This window comes from Miniopterus schreibersii, assembly GCF_964146895.1.
Source record: "Miniopterus schreibersii genome assembly, chromosome: 11".
NCBI lineage: Eukaryota > Metazoa > Chordata > Mammalia > Chiroptera > Miniopteridae > Miniopterus > Miniopterus schreibersii.
In genome coordinates this window covers 11840829-11852945 of record NC_138111.1, presented here as the reverse complement: position 1 = coordinate 11852945, position 12117 = coordinate 11840829, and the positions used below count along the sequence as shown (strand labels likewise).

At 47.8% G+C, this 12117-nt stretch overlaps 1 protein-coding gene across 1 annotated transcript in view; it reads right to left on the bottom strand.

Annotated features, from left to right (window-relative positions):
• PAPPA (pappalysin 1) overlaps positions 1-12117 on the bottom strand; it is a gene marked incomplete at its 5' end in the record, with an annotated part of 212477 nt that overhangs the window by 100689 nt on the left and 99671 nt on the right. Inside the window, one exon of the mRNA XM_081151832.1 lies at positions 9503-9594. Coding sequence (XP_081007958.1) covers positions 9503-9594 — 92 coding nt within the window. The remainder of the gene's footprint in view (positions 1-9502; positions 9595-12117) is intronic.

Here is a 12117-nt window from a genome sequence, read left to right as displayed (position 1 = left end):
TTAATAAACATTTACTGAATTGAGGCCACTTTCTTGAAAGTCACTTAAACATTTGGAGGCTCTGTTGTGTCATCTGGAAAGTAGTGATACTAACATCTGGTTGCCAGGGGCACTGTGAGCGTGAAATGAGACAAAGCAGTAGGTTCTCCATGAGCGTGAACACACTCTCCTCTACACCCCAGGGGGATCCAGGGTGCTGCCCGAGGCTCTGAGCCGCTTGGGCTCCTCTGGCTACTATTTTCTGCCTCAAAATGTCATTTGGTTCAGTACACCAGACAATCACTGGCTTGAGCTGGATGCTGGGGACACAGGGATAGGCAGGATGACATCTTCCCTCAAGGGTGAGGAAATCTGATGTGTACACGGAAAATGTGGGGAGCCACACTTTCACAATCACAGCTGTGCTAGCACAGGCCCAGGAGTGAGAAGGGTAGGTGATAGCCTCACCTCTCCATCTCTCAACTGCCTCGATCTCTCTCTAACTGGACATCCCTTCACCCACATTGCCTGCAGTTGGTTAGCAACTTTTTCTGTACAGGGCTAGATAGTAAATATTCTGGCTTCATGGGGGCCATACAAGGTCTCCACTGGAACTGCTCCACTCTCTCTTTGTAGTGGTTAAATATCTGAATCAAAGGGGTTAGTTCTCTTTCAATCAAGGTTGATCTGCCCAAACAGGCAGCGTGTAGGGTTTGGCCGGGACAGTAGCATCCTGATGCCTGATTTATGCGAATATGCACTTGCTTATGTCCAGTGCAGGGCTTGGCATCAAAGGCGGGACTCACATGTAGCAGGTGCCTTCTTGTCCTTCTGTGCCATAAGCAAGTCTCAGATCAGCATGGTCTTCAAGGCCCTGAGGGATCAGAGCCTGCCAGGCTCCAGTCTCTGCTCTCTCTCCTTCACGACCCTCCGGCCGTGCTTTCTCTGACCTCTTCCAAAGCCCTTTCCTGCCTGGAGGATTTAAGGGTCTGGACCTCCTGCAGTCCTCACCCCGAGCCCCCTGCTCCACTTCTTCCTAATTTGTCCCATTCCTATTCAGCCTTCAAGGCTCAGGTTAAATGTCAGGTCTTCAAGGAGGCCTCTCCTGGCCCCTCCACAGAAAGGAGGGCCTTCACTTACACACCTCCGAGTATTTCCACTTAGTGGAATTCTCCACTATTGTTTTTTCAACAATTCTTTAGTGTCGTTTCCCTGGCCTCCCTGGTTCACTGCTGTTCTCCCTGCAGCTGGCACAGTGCTGGGCACACAGCAGGCGTCAGCAAGTGTGTGAATGGGTGACCTGGTGTGACCCGGCAGCCAATCTGCACCAGCTTCTGTCTGGTTCCAACTGCATGTGTTAGAGCATGAAGCCGATTTATCCTGCAGGCTAGGGCAGCGGGGTTCTCTCACCATCCTGCCTGCCTAGCCATAGTCTTATTTTAAGCACATTACTTCTCTCCAAAAAGAACAGGATACAATTAGGTCTATCTCCCTCACTTGCTTAATATTTCAATTTCCCTCAGGGCACTCCCTTCAAGTGGAGATCACACTCATGAATATTAAATGTCTCTTCCAACCAAACATGGTCCCCTACAAAGAGCAGAGAGCCAGGAGCTAGGAAAAGGCCGTGACACCTGGCCCCCGGGGCTCTCCCCTCTCCCGGGCTACCTAGGTCACCACCGCACAGATGCACAGCAAGGCGCGGGCAGGTTTCTGGTCACTTTCAGTGCCACAAAGAAGCCCTTGTTCTTGGCTACCCAGATTCACCTGCCTAGGACTGGGGCTGCCTTTCAAAGGCACACATCAAAGTTTGATTCCGGTTCCTCGAATTCAGGCAAAAGCTCCAAGTCCTTCTGAGCCTGACCCCTCCCTGAAAGTCAGGAAGCCAGCCTGGGCTGAGGGCTAGAATTGCTCCCTTCTGGCGTCAGAGGCTGTCCTGTTTCTTTTCATTCCAGCCTGGCCTCTCTGTGGGGTAGGCCTCCCGGGTTTCCAAAGGAGGTGGTAAGCTGTGGTCTGAGGCTGGATGGCAAGCTTGATCCTAACCGGTGCTGACTCGAGGGTGTTTGAATGCATCCATCAGACCTCCCCGTAGAGGACTTTAGATCTTTGGTCCTGCCCCGCATGGCAGCCTTCCACCCCATCGCCCCCTTTTCCTGTGCCTCTGTTCCCTCCGCGACCCCCTTTGACCCTCCGGGTTAAAGGAATTCCTTTCTCCTCCCTAAGCCCTCATTTCTTTTAAAATGCACAGTTTAGAAACAATAATGATCTGGGATTTAAATTCTAGAAGTCAGAGCTGAAAGGGCCCCGGGAGCTCCCCTAGCTCACCGCCATCCCTTTCTAGTTGGGGAAGCCAAGAACAGTCACTGCATAAGGTCCCGCCACGTTTTAATGGCAGGATCCAGGTCAGGACGGTTTCTGCCAGGGACGGATTTGGCACTTTGCATCACTGCCAGTTTAGATGGGACGTGAGAGCAGAGGAGATGCAGTGGCAGTAACTCGTGTTTTTGAGCGTTCCCTAACTGCCATGCATTGAGCTAAGCACTCTTATCCCTCCTTTCCTTCTTTCTCTAAACAGAACTCTAGGCGTTATAATGATGTCCATTTTTCAGAAGACAAGACTGAGACTCAGACAGAGGATGGGAGAAATCCGAGATGACCCAGGAAGTAACCAACAAACACATTACAACCAATAGACATTGGCGCTCAGGCCCCTCTGTCTCTAACACATTGCCCCTAAGTGTCAGGCTCCCCTTATGCTAAAAAAACAGCACAGCTACTGTCAAAGGAGGGCAAGCTGTTAAAAATGAAAATACAGCCCCACACCCGGAACAGCCTGATGTCGGGGGCATGGGCTTTATGTAGGGGAACATTTATGGGGTGATAATAACTGAAAGTTGTCATTTTCATGACTCATGAAAAAGGCACAGGAAGGACATGTGCATTCACTTTCGCTTCCTGCTGGGAGTCGGTGGCACCAAAGCAGAAGCTGGGAAAGGAGCCTCTCCAGTGCTCTTGGGGGGAGGGGGGGCTTCCTCTGGACATTGATGTGGCCTTTGGAGGCAGGCAGATGGGATTGGAGTCTCCTTCTCTGACTGGCTGGTCGCATTACTGAAGGCAATTCACTTAACCTCTCAGTGCCTCCGTGGTCTCACCAGCAAAAGGGGCTTTATACAGAGTGCTGGAAGGATGAATAAAATCATTTTAAAAAGGATTCTTAGCACAGAGGCTGATCCAGGTGAGTGCCTCCTAAATGAAATAACTTCATCATTAAGTGCATATTCTGCCTAAGTCCTGTGCACTCCACCTCTGCTATTTCTAGCTGTGTGACCCAGGGCAAGTTACTTAACCTCTCGGAACGTCAGTTTCTTTCCTCTACGAAACTGAGATAATAATATTATTTATCTAGGGTTCCTGGGAGGATTGGTACAACTTATTAATTATATTAATAAACATTAATTACAGCAGCAGTAGAAAACTCATATATAACACTTACCAGGTGCCACTGCTTTAAAATGCTTTACCTATATAGCTTCATTTCATTCTCAAAACAACTGTGAGAAGTCGGAACTATGACTAACCCATTTTACTGGTGAGAAAACAGGCACAGATAAGAAGTGTCTGGGCCAGGATTTTCACCCAGAATCCACATGGGTGGATACCCATATCCATATTAATTCATCGTGAATCATTATGTCATAGGCCATCATGCCAGTGCTCAGCATGCCACCTCTCCAGCTAACAGATATCACCGTGATCACCTTTGTCACCACCACCACGCCTACCACTATGATTTCTCTTTTCTTCTTTTAAAGGCTTATCTTCCATCCAAGGGAAGCTTTATTTTGGGAAGGCATTCTGATGAAAGTTACTCTGCCTTCCACAGAGAGAGGGGTAAAAGAACATAGGCAGCCAGAAATTTTATTTATTTATTTTAATTTTTCATTTTTTTGTAAGGTGAGAGGTGGGTCGTCTATTACGATTTCACGTTGTTAAAAAGGAAATAATAATAACTGGGACTCCCAGCAGAACCCATCCTTCTTCCCCTCTCCCTACCAGATGCTGTTTTCCTTTTTAGTCACTGTTGTTCTAAAGTCTCATCAGAGCATCCACCAAGAGGACGTGGCGATTCATCTTCTTGTTTTCCTTTCTGCCCTTGGCTCAGAGCAGGCCAGGGCGGCCTGACAGAGGGCCACGAGGCTGGGTGACCCTTGCCCCTCCCAGGGACTGCTGGGGAGGCGATTGATCCCTCCTCCTCCCCCTTATCCGCCTCCCAGATAACTGAGTTATTGGCCCTGGCTGTAGGACAGGGCTGGAGATGCTCTGTGGGGACCGGAGGCAGAGCGATGCTAATGGCAGGGAATGGGGAAGGAGCCAGAAACAGAGACGCACAGGGAGCGTGCGTGTCTGGGAAAGCCAACGTGGGGGTCCCTTTGCTTTGTTTTCTTAACTATACATCAGCATCCAGCAGCACAGAAAACCCCCAGGCCTTTAAATAGGTGCTTGACAGATCGAGGGTTCCCATGGCAAAGAGGAAGAGCAGCCTTAGGGCCCTCAGCCCAATCGCTCTCGTTTCACAGAGGGAGAAACTGAGGCTCTGAGATGCTAACGTGCCGCCCGGGTTTCCAAGTCTAATGGGGATCCAGCGGCGCTGAGTTCCCGAATGGAGATAGAGCAGGGGGGCCTCCGCCAGCGCAGCTCCTGTTGTGGGCTAAGCGTCAGGGCAGAAGGTAGCTCATGTCCAGCACCGGCTCAGGTCTGTCACTAAGCGTGACTCCTTTTGGTGATGTTCACATTTCGTCTAATTTGACCATTGCCTTCCCTCCGCTGTTAGCAGCAGCCCGTAGGTAGTTCCTGACTCAGAGCTTTAGAAAAGAATTCCCAGGGCTGCTGAACAATGCCTCCCGCCAGTGCCGGTGGCCCGGTGGGGGTGGGGGGGGCGCGTTATCGGTTTACTGACACCACATTTCTTAACTGAAATCTCAGGCCTGGCGTATGTTATACTTTCCAAGGGGAGGGGGGAGAACAAGATAATTTCCACATTGCCGAGGCTGTATCACGCATCGCCTAAGAGGTCTTGTGGGCGGTGTTCCTTTTAACGAGCAAGTTATCATATGCAGGGGGACCGGGGCACTGGGGGCGAGAGTGGGGAAGGGAAGTCCCAGGCTGTTGCATAATAACACATTGGCCCCTTGGGAATACTTCCGGATGTGTGGGCTTCTGAAGGGTAAATGGAAACGCCACCATAAATCTGTCACCCCCTCACACTGGGGGGTGGGTCCCAAACCCAGGGAAGACATCAGCCCTACTGAATGGTCATGACAAAAAATAAAAAGGGAGGGAGGGAGGGAGGGAGAAGTCACTCAGATGGGGAGGCAGAGTGGCAGAGTAGTAAAAGCAGAGGCTCTCCACTTGGTCTGGAGACATGATCACACCTCCATGAGCGGTGGTATGACCTTGGGCAAGTTAAGACGTCCCTGTAGGTCTCAGATCCCTCATCTGGGTACTGGAGACCTCACAAAGGCTCACATTATACAAAGGTGCATGACACCGGGCCTACCACCTTGTGGGTATCGACAAATGGTGGTTGTTGCTGATACCCAGCCCCACACATGAACACACTGAGAAAATTAACAGTTAATGTGCACCAAGCATGTCCAACTTGCTGAGAGTGGGGCTAAACCTCATAGTATCTTATGACAACAATTTTCAGTCAGGATTCTAAGTGACAATCAACAGAAACCAACTTGGCTAAGTTAAGCAAAACAGGCAAACAAACAAACTCTATTCAAAGAACATTGGATACTTATGGAAGCCTCTCCAGGAGGGCTGGAGAGCCAGGCTCACAGGCTCTAAAGCCCAATTCCAAGCTCGAGATTAGGTCCGATGGCTGATCTTGTGTAGACATTGCAGAGCTGCTGCTACATACAGAACCTTCAACCCTAGTGCTGGATGCTGTCGTTGGTACTTTGGAACTGCATGGGTGTGGCCACTGCCACTATCTCTATCAAAATGGTTTCTGCAGGGTCCCTGTGTCTTCTGATTCGGTATTTGGTTGGTGCGCCTGATAAAGGGTAAGGGGAAGAGTGTAGGTCTTGTGCCCACACTCAGCTACAAGGGGGACTGGGAGATGCTTGGGTTTTCTGTCACAATGGTTGGGCTCTGCCTCATTATTATTACAAGGAGGGTTCTTTTCTAAATCTAGGGAAGGGATTCAAATAGTAAGCATCCAAAAATATTGGTAAATAACTTCCACAGTTGAGTCCCAGAAATTTTACCATTTTCTAGATGAAGATATTGTAGCTTAGCTAAGATTACATATCTAAATCTTGGTGTGGACCCAAGTCAGTCTCACTCAAGCCTGTTTTCTTGGCCACTTTCTTGACCACTGTATTCACAAATGTAATGACCAGAACAGCGTCCACCTCTGCAAAGCCTCCCACACCCTAATCCCATTTCTCTGACTTATTAAAACTGGATCTCTGGGAAACCAAAGAGTCACGTCTATTCTTCAGCTGTTTTTCTTAGAGGAAGATGGTTTTCTAGATTCAAAGCCATGGAGTTGGTCCTTGGCACATAGTTCCCAGGAGCTGGGATCTCTGGATAGACACCTTTCTTCCTGAAATGCCCAGTGTCCCTGTGAGTTTCTATAACTGAGTTGTAAATGGCAAGGACGGGGGCCATAGCGGAGGTCTTTCCTCTAGCGCAAGCCACACTCAACATACAGGGTAACAGAGAGCCTTCCCTGGACACTATCCACACCGACAGCTTTGTATGCCATTCCATTAGTCTACTCCACGGACTGTTGAATAGCAATATGTTCCTCATTCGTCCCTGAAGCCCCACAAGACCCAGAGCTACCTTTTTGCAAGTAGCTCACCACTGTGAGCCCTGGAGTCAGGCTCTCTAGGTTTGAGTCCCCAGTTCTAAGACTTAACTGCCTCTCCTGGGTTCACCTTTCATGCTTCAATTTCCTCTTTTGTAAGAGCAGGGCACTAAAAGAGTTGTTATGAGAGTAAGAGTTTATAAGTATGCTTGATTTGTAATAGGTGCTCAATAAACAGCAGCAGCACAGGTAGAACCTAGCAGGAAATGACCCTATATAAATGGATCTGCCAGGGTTCAAGTCCTATTCTCACTAACTCCCTCATCTTCACTCCTTTCCTTTGAAGCATTTCAGGTAACAGAGTTTGCAGATCACTCACTGAGTCCACACCAGGGGACCTGTATATGCGGGGAAGTGAGGCCCAAGAGGTAAGGCAAGCTGGGGCTGGACTCGCTGCCCAGTCCTATTCCTAACAGAGTCTCCCAGGCCCTACCACTGTATGCTTAAAATTCTGTTCTTTTTCTAAGAAATGAACTATGTCATAATTCTCACTTCCTCTCTGCACCAGACTCCAACCATCAAGAGCATCAAAGACTCTAAATCCATAGACCAGGGGTCAGCAAATATGGTCTGTAAAAGGCCAGGTAGTAAATATTTTAGGCTCTTTTGCCCTTAGGTCTCTGTTGCAATCACTCAACTCTGATGTTGTAGCAGGAAAGCACAACAGACAATATGTAAAGAAAGGGTGTGCTGTGTTCCAGTAAGATTTTATTTACAAATGTAAGCATAGGCCTATTCTGGTCCATGGACAGCAGTTTGCAGACCCTTTCCATGGACAATAAGCAAGGGGCTACCTTATTTTTGTTTATTGCTACACACTGCTAAAGCAAGGTAGAACATGGACGTCAAAACCCAAGAATCTCTTTTAGGGTACCATTTCCTACCTTCTCCACATCCTACCTTTCTCCCAGAAGCACGTGGGTTACAGGGCACCTTCATGCAAGTAAAACAGAAAGATACTTTCCAGCAAGATCTGAGAGTAATGTTAGGTGTTGTGAGGATGACAGCAAAGGCGAGGGTTTGGTTCAAGTAGAGCTTGTGATTTTGAGAAATAATAATCATACCTTGAAAATCACACAACAAAAGTGGAGGTAAGACGCTTAAAGACCACCTCACTGAATCCCTTTAAGTTACAGAAGGTAAACTGAGGCCCAGGCTAGGGAAGCGATTTGGCCAGCTTTATGCAGCAAGTTCTCACCACAGCTAGGACTGGAGCCCAGTTTTCTTCATTTTAGTCCAAGGCTCTTTCCACCACACCACTAGGCTAGTATCAAGCTTTTATTATGGGCCATACATAGTGAAATCAATGGAAAAGTGGGAAAACAAATAAACCACCTTCTCCCACTTAAAAACCCAAGGCCTTGCCTAGAAATTCTCCTGTCCTCCCTCCCTCCCATCTTTCCTTTCTCCTATCCACGGCAGCAGTGGGATTCCTTCATTGTGCTGCTCAGCCCCTACTAGGTGCCAAGGAGGTAGTAGGTGCTCAATAAATGTGTGCTGAGAGTGGAATAAAAGGAAATACACGGAAAAGACCTCGTAGAGCTCATAATTTACCCGGAGACGGTCTAAACGCACCCCTGTAATGTACTGCAAATGTGAGGACCCCAGGACATTTCCTCCCCTTTAGTCCTAGAAAATTGCCTTTCAGCGAGAAATCTTCCCAGCACTGTTTTCATTCCCTAGGTGGCAGCCCCTTCCCTCTTCAGATAGAGCACCTCTGTCTTTTGTACTTGCAAATGATTTGTGATTAGTTTTCACCTCCAGCCCAGGGGATTAGCCGGGAGACCTTTGATCTTCAGGTATCGATTTGCATCTTAAAGGAAGTATGATCTCATCTGGGCCAGCTCAAAATTCCATCCCTGCCCCCCAACCCAGTCTGTTTACCAGCCCTCGGCTGGCCAGGGCCTCCGGAGTGGGGCTGAAGCAAGACCAGCCAGACTTGGAGAGAAGACTGAGGGAAGGTGGGAAAGGGGCGCTTGCTTTCTAAACACAGGCTAGTCTGCTGTACCCCCTTCCTGAGCCAGAGAAACGCTCAAGGTTGTGAGTGTGCGGGGTGTGTGTGTGTGTGTGTGTGGCATGGCGATCCCTGGATCCTGGAGGGAGGTTTTGTAGTAAAATGCACTGAGTACATGCTTAAGAACCAATCAACCAAGATGAGGTCCAAGTCCTGGTCCTGTCTCGAATCATTTCTGATTCTGGGCAAATTTTGTAATGTCTCTGACTTTTGATTTTGCTCATCTCTAAAGTAAGAATAAAAGCCTTAAAAATCTATGCTAATCACCATCCTGGATGGCTGGTGTGAAGAACAACTTGTGTAAGGCAGAGTTAGATCAAAGGAGACTTAGTTCCCAGTCATCGATGTCATCTATGAGCACATAAGCCTCCCAGGGCAGGGATGGACCTGCCCTTGTTTGTTTCCATTACTGCATTCCCTGGTGCCTAAAACAGTGCCTGACCCACAGGAGGCACTCAACATGTAATATAATATAATAAATATACAATACAATACAATACAATACAATACAATACAATACAATACAATACAATATAATAATGTCACAACTATTGCTGCTATTGTCATTGGCCAACATTCCTTACTGTTCAGGTGTCCAGCCAGGCCCAGGGAAATGACAGACTCACCAATGCAATTGAAGGAAACTTCCTGTCGGCAGAAAAGGGAGCAGCCGTCACCATTGAGCTTATTCATGTCGTCGCATTCTTCCCCTCGGCTTCTGCAGACCAGAACAGAACAGAAAGGCATCCCGTCAGCTTCAGAGCCACAGCAGGACGTGGCAAAGTCCCCCCCTGGGCCCGACCTTCCCACAAAGCCTCGGGCAAGCGCCTGTCCCCCAGCACCATCAAAATGGGATGCCTAAAAGGGGTGACTCTGGAAGATCCTGTTATATCTGCCTTAGTGTTCGCTTCTGGTGACAAACAGAATTTCCGCGGGGAATCATTCTCTGAGACCTTGTCGGTTAAGTTAGCAAGTCAGATGGGAGTGAGAAACGGACGGCGGAGTGAACAAGTGAATGGAAAACCTTGCTGCCAGGTGTCCGGAAAACATCACTGCCATTTGAAAATGGTGCACTTACAGGAGATTTTGGCGTTTCTAAACTATAAACGCTGCCCTTCGCTAGGCCCTGTTTCAACCCCTCCCTATGTTCCCAGTGTCCTTAAAGGTAAGATTTTCTCCCGTTCTCACGCTCAGGAAGTTTTGTCTTCTCCATGGGGCAGGTCGCTTCCTGGTGTCAAGGATGCCTGGGCCTGGGGAACTATGCTTCCAGGAAACAAAAATGCCTCCTCTTGTTTATTTTAGGAATTGTTGTCACCACCTAAAGGTGATTCTGCAGAGGTTAGGAAGGGAAGAAAATGAGCAATGCCTCTTAATTGGACCTAGGAGAAGGGAAGGAGAAATAATAGCTGGAAGATTGGATGGACTGCAGCTTTATAGAAAATCTCATCTTTTCAGAATCAGAACCTTGGCTTTTGATCCCCATGTTCCAGACTAGCTGTGTGATCTCCAACAAGTCACTTGTTCTCTCTGTCTGATCTTTCTCTCTTTGACAATTTAAACCAATTAAAAAAAATCATTAAAAATTCCATGGCTTAGTCATAGTAGCCATGTTTCAAATCCTCAGTAGCTGATGCAGCAGTGACTACTGCGTTGGACAGCACAGAATATGTCCATTGTTGCAAAAAAATCCATTGGAAGGTGCTATTCTAGATGCTGATGTTCAGTTTTCTCACAGGTTACAATGGAGAGAATTATACCTACTCCTTAGAGCAGGTGCAAGAATGGAATGGAATTTCAAGTGACCGGCACACTGTGTGACACATAGTAGATGCTCAGGGAATCACAGTCCCATTCCCACTTTGTCCTGGGAGGTCTCTGCAAAGTGTGTGGCAGCTGTCCCTCCCTCCCCAGAGACCAGCTGGGACCTGTCACAGCATGGGAGAGGCTTCAGACTTTTCCTTTCACCCGGGCAATGTTTGTTGCTTTTAGGAGGTGTCAGAGTAGCAGGATGGTGCCTTGCCATCAATCCTTAAGATGGCCAGGACATCGCACTGATCTCCAAAGAGCCACCCAAGTTCTCTCCTGTCTGCAAACCCTGGAGCAGAGAAGTCCAAATTCCAAGCTGGGCCCCTATTCCAATCTCCACCAGGGAATCTTGCAAGTTGGAAACTGGTGATGGCCTCGGGCTTCTTAGCTATTTCATGGGTTATCTGGGGAGAGATTTTTTTTTTAAACCTGGGCTGGGTTCCCTAAGCCACAAAGAATACTTCTAAACCGCCTTCCCTCACCACCCAAACAGTGTGTTCTATTGGTTTAAGCATAAAATTAGGATCACCACAAATATCTTCTAGGCATGAAAGATCTATCATTAGATAGAGAAGCTCTGGAAAACCTTCCTTGACCTCGCAGGCTGGAGTGGGTGGCCGTCTTCTCTGTGACCAAAGACACCAGGCTCAATCTATCACAGCCCTTGTCAAACTGTCTGCCTTTGCCTGTTACTTGAGAGTTCCCTATCCTAGGCTTTAAGATGCCAAAGGAAGTGACAGAGTCTTTGTCATCCTTGCGCCCGGAGGCCTGGCACAATGCCTGGGACATAGCAGAACGCGTGTAGCTACGCCTTCCCTTGTTTTGCACGGTTATCAGTCACACAGAAAGGCAAAGATGAATCCAGATGGAAACCTGGGCCCTGGGTTCACATCTTGGTTCTGCTCCTTACTGGGTCTGGAAGCTTGAGAAAACCACTTTAATCTTTATGTGTTAATTTTCTCTTTTAGAAATTATAGTAATAGGACCTATCTCATGTGTTTGTTGGAAGAATCCAAGAAAATGATTGTGTGGCACAGTGCATAGTAGAGGTTCAATTAATATTTATGAATATTATTATCATTGTCATATATTCATCCAGTGTTTTCAACCATAAGGGCCCTCACTGAATTGGAGTCTATCTGTATGACTCTGTAAATTCTCCTACACACACACACACACACACACACACACAGAGCAAATGAGTGTGTATCACCCCCCGGAAAATACAATTAGCTAGGATGCCATCCCTACTTTTCTTCAAAGTTGTGTTTTGTGGTTTTGTTTTTGGGTGTTTGTCTGTCTGTTTTTGCCTGGGGAACTGTTCATTAGCTGCCTTCAATCTCTACAAGACCCATCAGCAATGATTAGGTATCTGCAGGTAACTTAACACATATTTGATGTCTATGCAGGATACCGATTCTAGGCAAAAACACTA